Source organism: Heptranchias perlo, chromosome 17 (genome assembly GCF_035084215.1).
Source record: "Heptranchias perlo isolate sHepPer1 chromosome 17, sHepPer1.hap1, whole genome shotgun sequence".
NCBI classification, from domain to species: Eukaryota; Metazoa; Chordata; class Chondrichthyes; order Hexanchiformes; family Hexanchidae; genus Heptranchias; species Heptranchias perlo.
This window is the reverse complement of record NC_090341.1, coordinates 12468212-12489390: the sequence shown is the minus strand read 5'-3', so window position 1 is coordinate 12489390 and position 21179 is coordinate 12468212. Positions and strand designations below refer to the sequence as shown.

Sequence of the window (21179 nt, the reverse complement as noted above, 5' to 3'; positions counted from 1 at the left end):
AATTGGACACTAATATAATCCAGATGCAGCTCTCGACTGATGTGCTTTCTCAGTGAAATACTTCCTAGCTCTGTTACAAATGTAGCAGTTTCATTAAAAGCAGTAACGGTCATAGCGTCTTAGTATTGTATTTAAAGGAATATATACAATACTACACGTACGATATTATATACTAGCAGACCCCTCATAGCATTGCTCACAGTCTGTTAGGGGATATGCTTAATAACAATAAGGGTGTTATCAACAAAGTGTGATGCTGGAAATGTTGTAGGAAATAAGCACAACATCTACAGGAACTGTGCACGTCTGCAAGACTTTTAATATATAAATACTGAAGCTGCCATGTTCTGCATTTTTGAGCCTGATCATCAGAACAGAACATCTCTGTGTCAAACTGTCTTCCATCACTCCCCGCATGTCATTGGTTATGGTGGAACAGCAAAGCGGAAGGGAGTTTTGTAGCTGAGGATACTTCTCCCTGCTACTGCATTTTGTGTTTTTAACCTTGAACAGAGGCCTGCTCTGCCACGAGATGGGAAGTGAGGTGAGACTTCCAGCTGCCAGTCTCCCCCAGGCCTGACCCAGTCCCAAATCCCAGGGAGGAGGTTATGTGCATAAAGGCAGCAGTCACCCGCGCCATTTACCGCACCCTATGGGTGGCTGCTCTGTGGCAGCACCTTGCCGTCCCATGGGGAGGGTGGGACCAGTCAGGCCAAAGGTCACAGAAATCTTCAGAGAATGGATCCATTCTGCAGTAGCCACTTTCCTAATGACATTTAATCACTCAATGTTCGACTGTCCTTAGGAAACTGGCATAATGGGCCGTACATCCACCAGGATGTTATCCTGGCACCCAGGTGCGTCCACATCATGCAGGCTCACAGCAAAGGAGGCAGAACTAGCAGGATTTCCAGAGGGTAACGTCATCCCACCAGTACGGCCCCCCTCTTCTGACCTCTGACCTAGATGGGCAGGTGTAAAAAGCATTCGCCCCATCGGAAGTTCACATTGTTCAAGGAGAGGGGTGGAACTGGGTCACACCCCAAAATTCAGCCTCACCAGCCAGCTTATGTTTTAGGAGTGCCCTTGAAGGAATTTCAGGCCCCTGTTTTTTTTTGAGGTAATATACCAGGGAGGTGGGACTGTTTCCAATGGGGCCTTTTGTCGGATTAATTATGGGTACTGTGGTAATTGATTTTTAAAAATTATTATTCGTTCATGGGATGTGGGCGTTACTGGCAAGGCCAACATTTATTGCCCATCCCTAATTGCCCTAGAGAAGGTGGTGGTGAGCTGCCTTCTTGAACCGCTGCAGTCCGTGTGGTGAAGGTTCTCCCACAGTGCTGTTAGGAAGGGAGTTCCAGGATTTTGACCCAGCGACGATGAAGGAACGGCGATATATTTCCCGACAGGCAAGTGGAGAGTATTCCATCACACTCCTGACTTGTGCCTTATAGATGGTGGAAAAGCTTTGGGGAGTTAGGAGATGAGTCACTCGCCACAGAATACCCAGCCTCTGACCTGCTCTTGTAGCCACAGTATTTATATGGCTGGTCCAGTTAAGTTTCTGGTCAATGGTGACCCACAGGATGTTGATGGTGGGGGATTTGGCGATGGTAATGCCGTTGCATTACCATCGATCTGCATTGAACTGGCAGGCTTAGTAACTCCTCTAGGATATATGTGAGAAAGAAAGAATAAAACGTGCAGAAACAGCATGTTTGGCTTGCCTTTGAGATTGGTTCCCATAAAATGTTTCTGCTGGAAAGCCTGGTTTCAGGTCAGTGGGATGAGAACAGGTCTGGCCCGGGTAAACTGAAATCAAAGAGTCGCAGGCAAAACTGTGAATGAATAATGGGCGGCCTTTAAAGAAATGATGGTTCAGGTACAGTCTAGGTACATTCCCACGAGGGGGAAAGGTAGGGCAACTAAAGCCAGAGCTCCCTGGATCACGAAAGAGATAGAGAGTAGGATGAATCAGCAAAAAGGGGCGTATGACAGATGTCAGGTTGATAACACAAGTGAGAACCAAGCTGAATATACAAAGTTCAGAGGAGAAGTGAAAAAGGAAATAAGAGGGATAAAGAGAGTGTGTGAGTATAGACTGGTGGCTAACATAAAAGCGAATCCAACAGTCTTCCATAAGCATATAAACAATAAACGGGTAGTAAGAGGAAGGGTGGGACCGATTAGAGACCAAAAAGGAGAACTACGCATGGAGGCAGAGGTACTAAATGAGTACTTTGCATCGGTCTTTACCAAGGAAGAAGATGTTGACAAAGTCACAGTAAAAGAAGATATAGTTGAGATACTGGATGGGCTAAAAATTGATAAAGAGGAGGTATTAGAAAGGCTGGCTGTATTTAAAGTAGATAAGTCAGCCGGTCCGGATGGGATGCATCCCTAGGTTGCTGAGGGAAGTCAGGGTGGAAATTGCAGAGTTACTGGCCGTAATCTTCCAATCATCCTTAGATACAGGGGTGGTGCCAGAGGACTGGAGAATTGCAAATGTTACACTCTTATTCAAAAAAGGGTGTAAAGATAAACCCAGCAACTATAGGCCAGTCAGTTTAACCTGGGTGGTGGGGAAACTTTTAGAAATGATAATCTGGGACAAAGTTAATAATCGCTTGGACAGGATTGATTAAGGAAAGCCAGCACTGATTTGTTAAAGGCAAATTGTGTTTAACTAACCTGATTGAGTTTTTTGTTGAGGTAACAGAGAGGGTCGATGAGGGCAATGCGGTTGATGTGGTGTATATGGACATCCAAAAGACGTTTGATAAAGTGCAGCATAATAGGCTTGTCATCAAAGTTGAAGCCCATGGAATAAAAGGGACAGTAGCAGCATGGATACGAAATTGGCTAAGTGACAGGAAACAGAGTAGTGGTCAATGGTTGTTTTTCAGACTGGAGGGAGGTATACAGTGGTGTTCCCCAGGGACCGGTACTAGGACCACTGCTTTTCTTGATATATATTAATGACTTGGACTCGGATGTACAGGGCTCAATTTCAAAATTTGCAGATGACACAAAACTTGGAAGTGTAGTGAACAGTGAGGAGGATAGTAATAGACTTCAAGAGGACATAGACAGGCTGGTGGTATAGGCGGACACATGGCAGATGAAATTTAACGCAGAGAAGTGCAAAGTGGTACATTTTGGCAGGAAGAACAAGGAGAGTTTAATATAAACGAAAGGGTACAATTCTAAAAGGGGTGTAGGAACAGAGAGATCTGGGGGTATATGTGCACAAGTCGTTGAAGGTGGCAGGGCAGGTTGAGGAAGCGGTTAAAAAAGCATACAGGATCCTGGGCTTTATAAACAGAGGTATAGAGTACAAAAGCAAGGAAGTTATGATATATTTATAAAACACTGGTTCGGCCACAACTGGAGTACTGTGTCCAGTTCTGGGCACCGCACTTTTGGAAGGATGTGAAGGCCTTAGAGAGGGTGCAGAAGAGATTTACTAGAATGGTTCCAGGGATGAAGGACTTCAGTTACATGGATAGTCTGGAGAAGCTGGGGCTGTTCTCCTTAGAGCAGAGAAGGTTGAGAGGAGATTTGATAGAGGTGTTCAAAATCATGAAGGATCTAGACAGAGTAGATAGAGAGAAACTGTTCCCATTAGCGGAAGGGTCAAGAACCAGAGGACGTAGATTTAAAGTGATTGGCAAAAGAACCAAAGGCGACATGAAGAAAAACTTTACACAGCGAGTGGTTAAGATCTGGAATGCACTGTCTGAGGGGGTGGTGGAGGCAGATTCAATAGTGGCTTTCAAAAGGGAATTGGATAAGTACTTGAAGGGAAAAAATTTGCAGTGGGAGTGGGACTAGCTGGATTGCTCTTGCAGAGAGCCGGCACGGACTCGATGGGCCGAATGGCCTCCTTCTGTGCCTCCTATATAGATATAAAAGCTCCTCTACTTAGCGGTAAACTAGTAATACTCATTCACATCATGAGATACCACATAACATCAAGATTACATGTTAAAGAACTCCCACTGGTGGGGAATCCATCCCATTCAGTTGCTGACTCTATACCTTTCTGTGTTTAATGGCACCTATTCTCATAGCTAGATACTTAACAGAATGCTTGGTGGAGGAAGGAGACACAGAATTTCTTTATCTTAAGAAACTCAGAAAATCCCACTCTCTTCAGGTACGTTGCTATGATAAGACAAAGGCAAGAGGAGAGGGAGTTCTCTCCAGCGAGGGAAATTGTTGGAGAAGCAATTCACCAGTCTACTGGTGGGTTGGAGAATTCACTGAGGATAACAAAGAGGAGGCGCGAGTGAAGCATAAACACTGCCATAGACCTGTTGGGCCTGATGGCCCGTTTCTGTGCTGTAAAATCCTATGTAATTCTAAAGAAAGCACCAAGGAGATAAAATCTGTTCCTCTCCGTATGTGCTGAGACCAGTTCCACTTTCAGAAAGCTGAAATCAGACTACATGTACTGAACCAAATAACCCATAAATTTCACAGTGAGGAATAACATAAGAAGCATGCAACAATTTGTTTTGGTGTAATTTGCTTTTTTTAAAAATCAGGGTATATAGGTAGACTGGGCTAAAATACGATTTAGTAAATCAGAAAGAAAAATCCAAAAATAAACTTCTTCACCATCACAATAAAGTAACACTTTCATTATCTGCTATAATGGAAGGGACACTCCCTAGTGGTTAACTGAGTTGTAGTTCACCCCTGGTAAAAGATTAACCCAAATCCCTGATCAGACCTGAAGGGGCCAGCAATAAAAGTAGCGTAGCAAAAGACCAAATCAGATCGACCTTGAATCTCTAATCTGACACCAATCCCTGACTCCGCCTAACCAAACCTGAAAATTTCTGTGAAGCGTGCTTTGTTCCGAGTTGATTATGTACAGTCTTGTAAAAGAAGCAACTTGTCCTGAATCCTTAGTCTGAACAACTTAAAAGCGTCGCTGAAGTGTGTGTAAAACCTGACCCAACACTGCAGTCCAGCCGTTGAAAGACACAACACAGTCTGATCTGAAGCCCTGACTCCCACACTCCAGTTGGCAGATAATCATGGACACGAATATCAGGATGTTGAATAAACAGGGCTCTATTGTAAACCTCCTAATTCTTAGCTAAAGGTGTTGTTTAAATAAAAAATTAGCAATAGGGCTTGGGTATCAGGGGAGTGCTTGGTGCCTTAAATAGAAGTTGTTCAGAGCTTGCAGTTTTACTTTAAAAAAAAATCACAGGGAACCTGGGGACAAGGGACACTCGCTAAATAAACAGAACTAGTCATACTGCAACAGTATGTAAATTGATCTTTGCTGCGATCGCTGTCCCAAGGCTCTGGCCACATATTGGCTCGATCTGCTTTCACTAATATTAAACATGCTGACACTTGGATCATTCGCAGCCTGCGAATTCAATCCCATGTCAAGGTCACACAGCACACTAGCAGAAGTTCAGAGAATGTCAGGGAATGGTAGACATAGGTTGTACGTGTTTGGAAAAGGCACAATCTAACTCTGTTAGTGTGGACTATAATGGCCCCATCCACTCTGATGAGATCAGGTGCAACACTGGTTTTCCACCCTGCCTGATGTTTGGGTGGGGTGTGGAACCTGTTTCAGGCAAGAACATGAGGGCGTGCCATCAGGTATTTGTACCTAATATTTATATATGGATTTACTTACATTCTAAAACTTGTGATATTAAAAGCTGTTTCAGGGGCTGGGTTACATTCAAGTCATGACACATCAGTGTGAGCAAGCACCATTACATCGAGATGCTACACAAAAAGGTGGTGGTGGGAAGTCACAGCTTATTACAATTAGGGGTCAGAGTTGTCAAGTTGCAGAAATAAATTTAAGTCGGACTCCAGGTTAAAGTGGAACCCCCCTCCACACACCCCCCCACCCCGCCGCATTCAGCCTTTGAGTAAGGTGGGGCCTCGTGATGAGACGTCAACTGGCCAAGAGCTGCTGCTGCTGCCAGGACAAAGGGAGGTTGAGATAAGTATTTGGTCAGAAAGGGCCTCGAAATGCCTGCTAGTTAGACAGTTCCAGATAAATTCCATACATTGTCTACTGGTACGGGCCTACAGCCCACGTAAAGAACAAAGAACTTCTATTTCTATAGCGCCTTTCATGACCTCAGGACATCCCAAAGTGCTTTACAGCCAATGAAGTACTTCTGAAGTGTAGTCACTGTTGTAATGTAGGAAATAACGCAGCCAATTTGTGCAGACAGCACACAAACAGCAATGAGATAATGACCAGATAATCTGTTTTAATTATGTTGGTTAAGGGATTAATATTGGCCAAGAAACCAGGAGAACTCCCCTGCTCTTCTTTGAATAGTGCCATGGGATCTTTTACACCCACCTGAGAGGGCAGACAGGGCCTCGGTTTAAAGTCTCATCCGAAAGATGGCACCTCTGACAGTGCAGCACTCTCTTGGAAGTACACTGGAGTGTCAGCCTGGATTTTGTGCTCAAGTCTCTGTAGTTGGACTTGAATGCACAAGCTTCTGACTCAGAGATGAGAGTGCTACCACTGAGCCAAGCATGTACCTGACCCAAATTTTTAACCGGGAGGATTGGGGAGATAGGGAAACAGATATCCACTTGTGCCACAGCAGAGATAGAGCACTCCAACAGCAAAGAGGCTTCCACTGATTCCCCGTAAAAAATAGCAGACATCAGGCCAAACAAATACACCAAGTAGTTAATCTGCTCCCAGCCCATTGCCAATACCACTCTGAAACATGTGCATCCAGGGTGATTCTCCTTTGATTTTCATTCCTTGCCCACTTAGCCTTCTCATGGACCGCTCCGGTGATGAAGGACTCAATGTACAGGAGATCGCAACTACAAAACCATGCCCTCCCTACCAGCCCAAATTCCATAGCAAGGCATTTGCAGCTTCACATCTATTGTGCTTCTGCCCTGTCCTCTCATCCACAGAGTTCTGTGACTCAACAAAAATTTAGATTTTTAAAAATTTGGTGAGCAGCTCTTCTGCTGCTCAGACAAATAGCCCTATTCATGGAGAGTCAATACAGATATTATCATATGTGTGCTTCATACAGTTTCTATATTAGCAAGAAACCAGTAGCAATATACAGAATATAGCACAGTGTCTACTTTATCGGTGATGGTAATATTAGAAATAGGATTACATGGTTTATAGAGGGAGCTATAACCAAGGGGGTTATACCAGACAGCACTGTTGAGATGTTATAGGGAGCATTTTATATGATATCTCAGATTAGGACATCCTCCAAAGCTTCATTTTATTACAGCTTCATAACTCACTGTCGCCTATCTATTCTAAGTAGCTGCATCGCACTTACCAATAATTCCAAAGATATCAAGTATGTTAGGTGCAAAGATAACCAGTAAGTTGATGACAGTAAGGAGGGCGATGGCAATGACAGTGTGTCTGAGCCAGCTAAAGGGTTTGTTCTGGAACAGCATATGTTGGATAGCACGACGCACCTGTAAACAAGCAAAAATATGGAAAGGATTTTTAAAAAAACACCAGAAATATCCCCATCAACATTTTCCCTGTCCCTTTTACACCCCCCGCCTCCACCATTTCTGCCTCTGATTGTCATGCATTCCATGTTATGATGGTGGAACATTGAAGGCTCTCTTCATGGCCACTATGAAGTCCATGCCAATCAACTGCAACCAACTTCAACCTTCTCTTAGGTGGGATTCTCTGTGTCACCATGTTAAAAACGATGCCAGTCCAGAACCAGTCTGGCCCAGTGTGATATTAGAGTAGCTGCAATATGGGAACGTCTTAAAGAGTTATTCCGTGTTTTGTTGCATGTGCTTACCCCACTGCACAAATCATAGAATCATAGAAGTTTACAACATGGAAACAGGCCCTTCGGCCCATCATGTCCATGTCGCCCAGTTTATACCACTAAGCTAGTCCCAATTGCCTGCACTTGGCCCATATCCCTCTATACCCATCTTACCCATGTAACTGTCCAAATGCTTTTTAAAAGACAAGATTGTACCCGCCTCTACTACTGCCTCTGGCAGCTCGTTCCAGACACTCACCACCCTTTGAGTGAAAATATTGCCCCTCTGGACCCTTTTGTATCTCTCCCCTCTCACCTTAAATCTATGTCCCCTTGTTATAGACTCCCCTACCTTTGGGAAAAGATTTTGACTATCTACCTTATCTATGTCCCTCATTATTTTATAGACTTCTATAAGATCATCCCTTAACCTCCTACTCTCCAGGGAAAAAAGTCCCAGTCTATCTAACCTCTCCCTATAATGCCCAAAATTTAAAAATAATAGTAATCTGGGGTGGCATTGTGTTATTGTGCCCATTGGAGCTCCAACACCCTGCACCATAAAGTGCTAGGACATCAGTCTGCTGCACTGAGATGTGAAGTACTTGAAAACTACGCTGACTGCAACTGGCAACTTCTGCCTTTAAACAGTAAAGATTTCAATGACTTGACCAAAAAGCAAATTCTCTATCCACTGTCCTGAATTGTGTGCCAATGTGCTGTGGAAAGCGACAGCTTGGAACACAAGTGCAATGATATCTTAACCTTTTCCTCCTTGGCTTTATTGTGGAATGGGTTTCTCAGTAAAACCAATTCCCAACCAGCCTGAAGTTACCAGGCATTTCCTAGGAAAACCTGAGGAGCAAAATATGGAAATGGATGCAGGCATTCCCTTGCCTCATTCCCACTTCTACAAGACTAAGACTAAACTTACATCTCTACCTGCAATGTGTTGGAAGGTGGAACTTAAGTTAGCACTTGGGATGGAAATATAGTTTGCTGTAGAACCAACAAAAGGGTGATTTTTGAAAGAGTTTTGTGCATCACTACTGATTTTCTCAACACTTAATGTTGGAATTAAAATAAAACACTTCAAAGATATAAGATTAAGACCTTTTAACATGGGTTCGATGTCCTCTCTGTTCTTTTATCCCCCTTCTGTAGGTGCAATCACACACACCTGCAATCCTTCCTACAGGACTATGAAGCCACATCACTGTACTTGTTAATGTGTTGAAGATACCCTAAGGTTGTTTTGACCAGTTAACCCAACCTTATTGCTTCTAATTTGTGTAACTTATGTCATTATCTGTGACGTACTACAGTAGAAGTTACTGTTGCCAAAGTATTTAAAACAGGTTAATTTTTTACAATTTTTTCCTCAGGATTTGGGCTACACTGGCAAGGCCACACTTATTGCCCATCTCCAGTTGCCTGTGATGCATGGTTCCTACCAATTGGCTTCTATGTTGTATGAAGATAGAGAAAGGGAATTGGTGGTGGCCCTTCTTCTTGAACTGCTAGTAGCGATTGTTTGCATAACTGAGTGGCTTGCTAGACCTCATCAGAGGGCACTAAGAGTCAACTGTGGGACTGGAGTCACATATAGGCCAGATCGGGCAGAGGTGGTAAAGGGTTCCTTCCCTGAAGGCCATAAGTGAACCAGTTGGGTTCTTAACTTACGAGCTGACTGCTTTCATGGTCATTTTTTTTTCTCTATTTAAAAAAACAGAATGAAGAATTTGTTCCAAGTAAATTAAACGTTTTACTGATAACATCACCAGCAATAATTTCTACCCTTATATGTTATTGCTTAGCGTTGCTATTCACTAAAGCAAATTGGTCCTCAATGGGATATCTCCCCAGAGTAAAATACAATACTGTTGCAATAAACCACTTGTTGTGGACCACCTGGGATTCTCATTATCCTTTGTGAAGAGTTGTCAATAGTGATTTTTTTTCAACTTCTGGACTTTGATATTAAACCATTTCAATTTTTTTATACATCAAAAGTCGATAATTCCAGCAATCCAAGAGTTGGGGCTATTTTTTTCTGCCAGCATTATGTTTCCTTTTTATATTCAGACATCTAAAAAGAACATATTACTTTGCTGTGATATGTAATTCCTACCACTTGGCTTCTGTGCTGTGTAAGGATTGAGAACGAGAATTGGTAACCTTAAAGAAAAGTGAAGAAGTATCAAAAGAGAAATTTCAGGTAGGAAAAAAATGGAGAGTATGAAAGAAACTTTAAAAAAGGCAATAATGAAAAGTAAGAGAGAGAGAAAAAATTGTTGCATTCAGTACCTGGACCAGAGATTTTATAATTTGGACCATCAGCTTACAGTGGCCCTTGACCATTAAATCCACAACTTCTCTAGCCCCTCAATGTAAAATAAAACTGTCTGTTTAAGTTCTGGAGCACTCACAGATCCTTGCACTTACTGGGAAGAGTACGATAGGCACAGTGAGGGTTACTGCAATCAGCACAGCTACACGCACGCATAGAATCAGTGTATCGAAAGGGTCAATCTTACTGTACGTGTGCAGCATCTCTGGCTCAACTCTTTCTGTAAGGAAGAAGCAGAGTGTCAAACCTTCTGATCTGTGACAGGAATATAAACATGTGTCTAAGGTAACAATGAACACCATGCCAATGGGAATAAGACAGTGCTCATCTGGTCCTCATTTTTGAATGGACTTAACGGACTCACTAAAGTAAAATTGCAGTAACTTAACTGCATGAATCAAAACTGAGAACATGTTAAGATTGTTGTAAAATTAACCTTGGCACTAACTTAAAATTATAAATTATGACACAGTTTCAACGTCATAAACTTAAAAATGTTCCTCACATCAAGTTTTAACCCCAAGCTTTCTACTCATCGTCATGTGTACTCCACCAGCTGAGAGGGCAGGGTGGTCTGGCTCATGGAGTCCTTCACAGCTACAGTCAATACCACCATTCTGCAACTGCCTCCCAGGAGAGACCCATCAGCAGATTTTCTTTCCCACCTTCATTGAGACAAAATGCCTTGCTTCCATTTTATTGTTTTGTTTGGTGGTCAAGTGAAGAGCTGCCAGAAATCAGCAAACTACATCAAATGAGTGAGAGCAGGCAACAGATTGAAACTGTGACTGAAAATCAACTGATGTGAGTGGGTACAGGACACAACTATCCTAGGACTGGAACCCAACTGAGACAAGCGGGTGCAAGGGACTGGGAGCTACCGTGGGTCCTCAAACGTGATGAGTTGGAAAGGTAGAATGCCAGCCAGCCTGGGGTTCAAACCTAACTGAGGCAAGCATGATCAGGAGACAGAATGTGACTACAGGTCAGCTGAGGCCAGGAGTACGGGATGCAGCCACCCTTGTTGGGAGTGGAACCAAATTGAGTTGAAACAGGAGGAGAAAGGAAGTTGTGCTGTTATCTCAAATTCAACTGAGGTGTGTGTGCAAGAGACAGGCAACTGCCCTGGGACTGGCACAAAATTGAGACATGTCAATGTATGAGACAACAAGCCATCCTGTGATCTTGTCAAATGCTCAGGTTGGTCACAAATTTCGTCATCTGCCTCATCGCTGCTGAAATAAGTTCTAAGAACTTTTGGCTCTGCCAATATGCAGATCCTTTCCTCGTGGCTGAAGGCTCCATCTTGCATTCCTCAGTTTAGCCACTGGATTGGTTGCCAAAGTGTGTTAAGAATGTATAGCTGGAGCATAAAAATACTCACCTAGTCGTCACCGTTTCTCACCTCTTACCATCCTGTGCCAAAATATCCTGGCTGTTGAAATTAAGAGCCAAGTATTGCACAGAAGCTGTGTTGGATTTGAGGGACAGAGAAGCTGTTGTTGTCTATCTCACAGTCCCTGATTAAAAATTACAGTTCTGGTGAGCTACACTCAGTGTTGTGGAGACATCGACAGCCTGCACCACCCAATATAGATCAAGGAGTCAATGTTAAGCTAAACTGAATGTGGGGAAAAGAAACAACTAAAACAGGCAATCTGTGAGTCCACACAAAATTTTGTGGGAAACAGGAAAGTTCTGAGGAGAGGGCTATAACCTAAGTTCAACAGAACCGTAGCCACTGGGCCAGTAAATATCAAGTTATATTTAATATTGTGAAATTTAAGGTAACATTAAAAATAGCAAGTGATTACACAATGAGAGATACGTAGTTAAATAAATTGCAGTACTAAAGAGCTGGCATGATTCCTAACATTGAATGTAAAAATGTGCATAGATGAGTAGAATACAAGTCCAACTAGGCTGTACTAAAGCTTTATAAAATGTTGGTCAGATTGCTGTTAATTATTTTGTCTAGTTTTGATCTGGGTATTTATGAAAAGATTTATGGAGATCAAAAATGATTCAAAGGAGCAATAAGAATAGCAAATCGATGAGTTATAGAAAGAGGCTAAGTCTGGGAAAACTGGGAAAAATGATGGGGGAGGTGGAGGAAGCTTCAATAACTCTTTATGCTAATTGAGTTAAACTGAATTGGTAGACACCACTGAATTATTGAAAGAGAAATAATTCTCGACTGAACAGGGAGTGAAGGATATGATGTTAATGCTAAGATGGAAGGGAGTGAAAATGGTTCTTCTGGGTCCTGTATATGGCCCTAAGTAACAGGGTGAGTGAGATTTTTAACTGACCGTGTGTTATTCCTACCTTTGTATATGAGGAAAAAATAAGCAAGAATTAATATATTTTTTGAACTCACCATAAAACGTCAAGTATCCAAAGAGTGCTGCGAGGAAATACATGAGGTACATAACCAGGATTGAGATGTTGGACACGTGCTGCATTTTCTTCTTGGATGGGCTGAAATACAAGTTGTACATTTTAGACATAAAGCACCTAGAACTGTCCTAAAGGAAGGAAACTCCTCACATTCCCTCATAATTCATTTCGAAGAGAGAAGATTACAAATTCAGGTCTGCCAGAGTTACCTTCTTAGGTGGTCCTTCTTGGGTAAGTGGTCTAAGCATCTTATCTTTGAGAGTTGACTCGCACTGCCCTACGTCCACTTACAATTATGTAACCCAGAGATGTAACAAGAGTTCCCCCCAGTGACCTGAATCAGATAGTTGTGCCTATCATGTGTGCATAGCTTCAACCTCTTCAAAGGTGGACTGAGCCAACACTTAGTGAGATGAGGTTTGATACAAACAGATAAGCTGCTTTACTTCACAGTAAGGTGAACATGTAAAAGGGCAGTTATTACCAGACTCATTTAATTCAAACAGTACAACTTCTCTTTGTGTAATGGTACAAAATAAAGAGCACGCCATGTTTCCCCACATCAGTGGATTGTCTCATTTGACTTAAAACTGTTCCTCCAGCATTTCTGACCTCTTAATGTTGGCAAAAGCCATCATAGCTTTCTCTTTAAAAATCTGACTGCCTGCACAGTATTCTGTTTCCAAACACCTGTCAGCCTGTGTTCCAGTGACTGTCTTTTATTACTTGTGGCTTACAGCCAGAAAAAATGATTCATCGGGGTTGGTGGTCATCAGGGGCTCAGTCATGGAGGGGTCGGAGATCGCGGGGGGGGGGGGGGGGGGGCAGGTCGGAGATGGCGGGAGGGGGCAGGTCGGAGATCGTGGGGGGTGCAGGTTGGAGATCGCGGGGGGGGCGCAGGTCGGAGATCGCGGGGGGAGGGGGGCAGGTCGGAGATCGCGGGGGGGGGGGCAGGTCGGAGATCGCGGGGGGAGGCAGGTCGGAGATCGCGGGGGGGGCAGGTCGGAGATCGCGGGGGGGGGGGCAGGTCGGAGATCGCGGGGGAGGGGGCAGGTCGGAGATCGCGGGGGGGCAGGTCGGAGATCGCGGGGGGGGGGGGGGCAGGTCGGAGATCGCGGGGGGGGGCAGGTCGGAGATCACGGGGGGGGGGGGCAGGTCGGAGATCGCGGGGGGGGGGCAGGTCGGAGATCGCGGGGGGGGGGGGCAGGTCGGAGATCGCGGGGGGGGGTCAGGTCGGAGATCGCGGGGGGGTCAGGTCGGAGATCGCGGGGGGGGGCAGGTCGGAGATCGTGGGGGGGGGCAGGTCAGAGAGCGCGGGGGGGGGGCAGGTCAGAGAGTGCGGGGGCGGCAGGTCAGAGAGCGCGGGGGGGGGGCAGGTCAGAGAGCGCGGGGGGGGGGGCAGTTCGGAGATCGCGGAGGGGGGGCAGGTCGGAGATCGGGGGGGTGGGGCAGGTCGGAGATCGCGGAGGGGGGCAGGTCGGAGATCGTGGGGGGGGGGGCAGGTCGGAGATCAGGAGATTGCGGGGGGAGGCGGTCGGAGAACGTGGGGGGGCAGGTCGGAGATCGCAGGGGAGCAGGTCGGAGATCGCAGGTTGGAGATCGGGGGAGGGGGCGCAGGTCGGAGATCGCGGGGGGGGGGGCAGGTCGGAGATCGCGGGGGGGGAGGCAGGTCGGAGATCGCGGGGGGGGGCAGGTCGGAGATCGCGGGGGGGGGGGCAGGTCGGAGATCGCGGGGGGGGGGGGGGGCAGGTCGGAGATCGCGGCGGGGGAGGTCGTTGATCGTGGGGGGCCGGAAACCATGTTGGGGTGGGGGTTGGCTGGACATGGGGAGGGGGTTGGCCGATCGCATGTGAGGGATCGTGACAGATGAGCTTGTTGGGCCTAGAGGAAACACTCCTGCTCCTCCAGGCCCACCAGCAGTGCAATAAAGGCACTTACCTGCTGAGCCAGGCCTTCTCGCCTCCTCTTATGTGACATGAATCATGAGCCCCGGGAATCTCGGCCCCCAAGAGTTAAAAATAAAAAGCCTATTAAAATGGAGGCCCGTGGCCTCCTTAAAAGATTTCACTGCACGACCCGCCTCCTGAGAAAGAGTTGGTCGCCCACCCCTCAACCCACCTCCGTTAAAACCGAAAGTTGGAGGCAAGTTGGAGTCAGATTTTGCTTTTTTAAGAACGATTTTTACCTTCCCACCCGCCCCCAACCCACCCATTTGTGGAATTAAAATCTACCCCCCCAATGAGTGTGAGGTATTTTTGTTAAATTGCTGAGACAGGCTAATGAATTGTTTATTTACAGTCTATGGGGAAACAGCATCACAGCTAGCTCATTAGCATCGTAACTATCTATCGCCTCAGACTCTTTTTTTCCTTACATGAACATAAGGGACCGTTCTGGGCGACCACCCCGCGCCCAAAGGACCCTTCACAGGCAGCACGTGAACTTTGTGCCACCTGCTACTTACCCTGAAATCTCCATGCAGCAAGTGCAGCCCTCGCTGCTGAGAGGCTGCACGGAGAATGAGGAAGTTGGAAATGGGGCGTTGACAGCGCACGTCATCAGCTGCCTGCACTACTTAAATGTGCAGGCACATTTCCAATGGCAGATACACAGCCAAGGAGGAGAAGGAAGAATGGCATCACGAGTAGCTGCACCAGCAAGACAGCAGGCACCAAGATTCTCCGACGATGCTCTGGAGGGCCTGGTGGAAGGTGTGGACCAGAGGAGGGCAGCCATGTACCCGCAGGGTGGTCGGAGACCGTCTAGACTACAGCTGCGTAGGCATTGGCAGGCCGTGGCACAGGAGGTGAATGCGAGGAGCATTGCAGCATGCACGTGGGTGCAGTACCGTAAGAAATTTAATGATTTGACACGAGCGGTCAAGGTGAGTGAATGCAAGTGTCAAGTGGCACATCCTACCAACTGTACCAATACTCTATGCACGACACCTCCCATCACCCACCCACCCACCAACAAACACTGCCCATCCATAGGCAATGCTACATCTCAACCACATATAATACCACACTTGCAGGCCACACAACCACCACTCAAGTCACACAAACTGGCAGCTATTCGACCACGACAGGCACATCACCCACACACCTTGCAGGACACTCATTGACATACTGTCCTCTATCTTGCAGGAGAAACACCCCGACAGCAGGAGTGACCTGAGGCAGGACGGGCACGTCTACACGTCCTCACCCCCCTAGAGGAGACAGTGATGCGGATTATTGGGCGGGCCGTCACTGCAGTCGTTACAACGTGCCGTGCTGGAGATCCTGGTCAAGGCGGGGGGGTGTCTCTGCATATCTAATGATCCTTCTCCTTTTCCACATCTCCCGCCTCCCATAATGACTCACGTGCTGCACACGCTGCCAGCGCGCACCTCTTACTTGCTCCTCTCCCCACTCCACAACTCAACCTGTTTCCCTTTGTCATTGCAGATACTCAAGAACACTTGGTGGCACCCGAGGAGGAGGACATTGAAGCCACACTGTCACTCGATCTGACACTTGCTTCCACCAGCTCAGAGACTGACACTGCGCGTCCTTTAGAGGTTAGGTTAGAGGAGGGATCTGCACGTGGTGAGACACCGAGCACAAGTGCGCAGGAGCCGGGACGGAGAGAACAGATACCACAGGACCCAACTCGCCGGAGGGCGAGGTCGCTCATTAGTTCTGCTGCAGAGGAGTCAGATGAGGACTTCGATGGGCCAGGCTACAGAAGACAGATGATGGGCGTACACCAACAAATGCTTGGGGCACTGGAAAGCCTGCCAGAAAGCCTGCGCATAATGAGAAGGGGCATGGAGGAGTCCAGCTCCAACTTGGCGCAGGGCTTTGCGCAGAGCTTGGAGCCCATCCCTTCCAACATGGAACAGGTGGTCACCTCCATCAGCGCACCTGTGGAACCCACCATGATGCAGCGTCTGATGACTGATGTCATAGCATCCATTGCAGCACAAACATCTGCCATCCAAGGTCTGACTGCTGCATTGGAAGCTCAGACTGCTGCTATCGTGGCTCTGGGGACCACGGTGGAATGGGCCTTCGAGGGCATCACAGCACTCCAGCAATCTGTTCTCCAGCTGATCACCGGGAGTGCTGAGGCGCTGCCGTGGGAGAGTGGCAGTGGCGCCATGGCAGTCGGACCTGCTGTTCTCTCCCAGGACGACAGCATTCCTGTTTCCACCCCTGCCACTCCACCAGTGCCCCTGTTGTTGCCTGTCGGTCAGCCAGGCCAGACTGCTGCAGCCCATGCTGAGATGGTGCAGTCTGAAGCCGGGCCCTCCAGGCCCAGAGCTGCTCGAGGTCGTCCTCCAAGGCCATCTGGACGTTCCTCCATTGAAAGCCAGTAGCCTTCCACCACCAATGCTCCAGCCATTGGGGAAGCACCTCGTAGGAGCACTAGGATAGGTAAAGGGACACTAACAACAGGCACTAAGGGAATGCACAAGGGTGAATGGTTCTGTTATGTTTGTATTTTTTCATTTATTAATCCATAAATGAGAGTTTGATTTTGCATTTGGTGGTGGTTTTTATTCATGCAATGAGCTGAGAGGGACACCAATGTATAATCAGATGGAGGGCGATTTGATTGTCTTGTGGGAGGGGAAAGGTGGGGAATGTAGGACTGTTGGTGAGTTGGGGGATGTAGTTCCAATTATTGATAGCGGGCACGGATCAGGCGAGCACGTACAGCCCTTGCAGACAAGACGTGTGGTTCCTGCTGCAACCTTGCATCTTCATCCACCTCCTCTTCCAGCTCCACCCCCTCCTCCTGCTCCTCCTCCTCCGCCTCTTCATCCTCAGCCTCCTCCTCCACCTCTGGCTCAGGATCTTCTGCAGTCATTGGTGGCACAGGCTGGTCCTTCATGATGGCGAGGTTGTGCAGCATGCAGCAGACCACCACGAATCTGCCCACCCGCTCAGGGGAGTACTGCAGGGCTCCTCCAGACCGGTCTCGGCAGCGGAAGCGTTGTTTGAAGAGGCCATGGTATACTCCACGATGTTGCATGTGGCAGCATGGCTCTCATTATAGGCCTGCTGTGCACGTGTGCATGGGTTCCTGACCGGTGTCATGAGCCACGTCGTGAGGGGATCGCCCTTGTCGCCCAGTAGCCAGCCTTTGACTTGCCGAGCCGGATGAAAGATAGCTGGCACGTTGGACTGCCGCATGATGAAGGCGTCATGACAGCTCCCAGGGTAGCAGGCATCGACCTCCAAGATGCGATGCGTGTGGTCGCACACCAGCTGCACGTTGAGGGAGTGGAAGCCCTTTCGGTTGATGAAGACAGCTGAGTTCATGTACGGGGCACGCAGGGCAATATGTGTGCAGTCCATGGCACCCTGCACCATGGGGAAGCCAGCAATGCGGGCGAAATCCCGTGCTCGCTCGTTCTGATTGTCTCTGTCGAGAGGGAAGCTGATGAACCTGTTCCTCATGTGGTACAGTGCATCTGTGACCTCCCTTATGCAGCAGTGCACTGCATACTGTGAGATGTTGCACATGTCGCCAGCAGAAGCCTGAAATGCTCCTGAGCAGTAGGAATTCAGCGCCACAGTGACCTTCACAGCCGCAGGTAATGCTGTCCTCGCCCTGCTCTGAGGCTGCAGTTGTGGCCGCACCAGTTGACAGATCTCAGTGACGGCTTCCTTGGTGAGCCTCAGCCGTCGGATGCAATCCTTCTCGGTCATGTTGAGGTAAGAGAATTGATCCCTGAAGGCCCTCATTGGGTAGGGCCTCCTGCTCAGTGCCCTGCGCCTCCTCGTCCTCCGTCTCCTCGCAGCTTGTCCTGCTGGGCGTGGCCTCTCTGCATGCTCCCAGTCATGCTCAATGCCCAGCGGGAGCACTAGCAGACCGCCCATGGTTGGCAGGAATGTTGTTCCACCAGGGTTGTAACTTTCCGACTCATAAGGCAGTAGCTGCCAAAGCACTCTCAAAAGTAGTGCAGGAACTCTCAATAATAGGGAGCTTTAAAAAACACTTCTTAGTCCTCCAGCAGCCAGAAGCAATAATCCAGCAACTAACCTGCAACACCTGCATGGTCCCTTTAAATGGCGCTGGTGGGGTTCCTTCAGGCACTGTAAGAAACGTTTAGATGGTCGGGGATAAGGCTGTGCGTTGAGTTGAGCGTTAAGGTCCAGAATTGTGTGTATCACTTTAAGTCAGCGTTGCACACTGATTGCAGCCATTTTCTCCCTACTTTACATGCTTCCAGCATTCGGGATTAGCGCATGCGCTAACTCCTATACCAAGATGGCGTCTGGCGCACATCACGCAGGAAATGTGCGTGCGCATCCAAGACGCCATCTTGGATGTCGGAGGGGCCGTGTAGCGCCGAAACAACGGGCGCTACACGGCCCAATTTAGCGCCCACTATGCTTTAAAACACAACATTAAAAGTAACTCTTTTTCCAATTCCTTTCTGGAATGGTGATAAGATCCTGAACTGTGACATAATCTTTATCTTGCTCTCTGGTCCATCTTTTTTAAAAGGGTAATTATTTTTCTCTTCCCTCTTCAAAATCAGTTGTAAAGAGAGCCTTGTTTCTTTTCCCCCTCCCTCCACTTCAAGGGCTTATGAAGAAGTGTCACGTTCTCTACTCTTGCTTCCAGGATTCCGTTTAAAAAGGGAGCCTTTGTCTCTCTACTTTGCCCCCTGATTCTTTGCTATTGTTCTTCCTGGTTCAGAGCCCTCCCTGCTTCCTGCTTCTTGTATACCTGATGCCCCCATCCTTCGTGCTCCTTGTGCACTAAAGTCCTCCATCCAGCTAACTTTCTGTGACTGCAATAGACTAAACTGCAAGGAAGGCTGTGATAGCTCACTTTCAATAGCATTTCTTGGCCTGGGTGTTCCACATATGCACTCAACAGCCCGCGATTTTCTCCCCATTTATTTCATTGGAGTGGGAAATCACAGTGGAAACCCTAGCCCGTACGTCTCTCTGTCTGCAAAACCTGCTTTACTTGTCAGATGCAAATGGAGCTTGTTATACCTCAGAAATATATGACTAGCAGTAAGATAAAAGGTAGCAACTGAATCAACACAATGTCATAAATCATGGAAACAAAGCTGGAACATTGAATTTACAATGACTTGAGAACTCAAGATGCATCAAAGCTGGTAGCTCAGCTCCCAAGCAAACATACCCTTTTGCTCAACCAAAAATCCTACTCATACATACTTTTTCAGCTCTGTGTAGATAGGTAGTACCTCTGGATGGCAGACGAAGGCAAAGGCCAAGATGGGAATGGTGTATGCAGTCTGCAAATGAGAGAAACAGAACATTGAACTGATTTTAAATCAATAAACAACAATATTAGGGTCCACTCTATAGACTCCAGCTTAGTTCCTCTTTCTCAATCAAGGAGATAAACATTCCCCTCACTGCCTTTATTAAATATTGTATTCTCCAACTTACTGCGAACAATACTATGGGAGATCCTCCAGCATATATTAAAAAAAGCCCTACACATTAACAGGGGTTCCTCTCAACTAGGACCTCAAACATGTTCAAAAACAAAATTCTAAAATACCTTACACATCAATCCCCTGTATGACAAATTCACAATCTCATTAGATAGCAGTCTAATCGTATTTTCTTCAGGTGTTCTGCTGATATGTTACCTGGGAGTTCATCGTAAACAAACGTGGTGAGCACTGCTCCTCGGTGACTTTGTGAAAGTCGCTGTTATTGCAGCTGGTAGTATTCTCGTAGTTGACGTTGTCCAAAAAGGAGCTGTTTGCATGTATGTTGGTAAATGGGCAGGGAATCTGGAACTTCTTGTAGATCACCTAAGAAGTCCACATACGGATTGAAATTACTGTCGGCAATATTAACATATGAACACTTAGAGGACTCACAGTGAATTTTTCTCTGCCATTTTAAGAGGTGTTAATCTCTTTAAAATAAACCTGTTTGTTAGATTAATTCGTTAAAACATCCAAGAGAGGAATTTGATACAACTATATTAAGAATTCGTACAATAACGTCAACCCTAGCATGAGATAATTGAAACTCTGTGCTGGAATTGGACCACAGAGCTCGCTCTATTCAGCACCCGAAAATGAAAGACAGTTTTTCAAGGTTCAAAGCTTTGAACCAGCCAATATTTTCTCCTGGATTAGTCAAGATACTGGTGTCTCTCTGTTCCTCCTCTGCTTCTACTTGCAATCTTCGTACAAATTGTTTGTTTGACCTGTGGTCTTGTGATATGAGACATCACCAGAACCCCTTGACTGAGTTACAATTTCTCATATTTATTGCAAAAGGCTAGAGGGAATAAGCATGCCAGCATTACTCTTTTTAATATAAATGGTGCAAATTTACAATGTTAACTGTTGTAAACGTGATGAAAACGGACAGATTTTTTCTTCAATAATTCGCCTCATAATTGCTGCTAAAATTTTCAATACCGAGGTCAATAGATTTCTGTTAGATAAAGGTATCAAGAGATATAAATCAACTCCTGTAAATGGAGTTGAGGTACAGATCAGAATGACCTACACCTACAAAAGAACATATGAAATAGGAGCAGGAGTAGGCCATACAGCCCCTCGAGCCTGCTCCGCCATTCAATAAGATCATGGCTGATCTTTGACCTCAACTCCACTTTCCTGCCCG

General features: G+C 46.6%; 1 protein-coding gene across 2 annotated transcripts in view; it reads right to left on the bottom strand.

Moving 5' to 3' along the window:
• The window catches only part of LOC137334059 (sodium-coupled neutral amino acid transporter 3-like), a 106658-nt gene that overhangs the window by 18493 nt on the left and 66986 nt on the right, over nucleotides 1-21179 (bottom strand). For both annotated transcript variants that reach the window (XM_067998501.1, XM_067998502.1), the window contains exons 10-14: nucleotides 20183-20350; nucleotides 19740-19819; nucleotides 12527-12627; nucleotides 10242-10366; nucleotides 7335-7479 (exon numbers count right to left, since the gene is read on the bottom strand). In XM_067998501.1, coding sequence (XP_067854602.1) covers nucleotides 7335-7479; nucleotides 10242-10366; nucleotides 12527-12627; nucleotides 19740-19819; nucleotides 20183-20350 — 619 coding nt within the window. The remainder of the gene's footprint in view (nucleotides 1-7334; nucleotides 7480-10241; nucleotides 10367-12526; nucleotides 12628-19739; nucleotides 19820-20182; nucleotides 20351-21179) is intronic.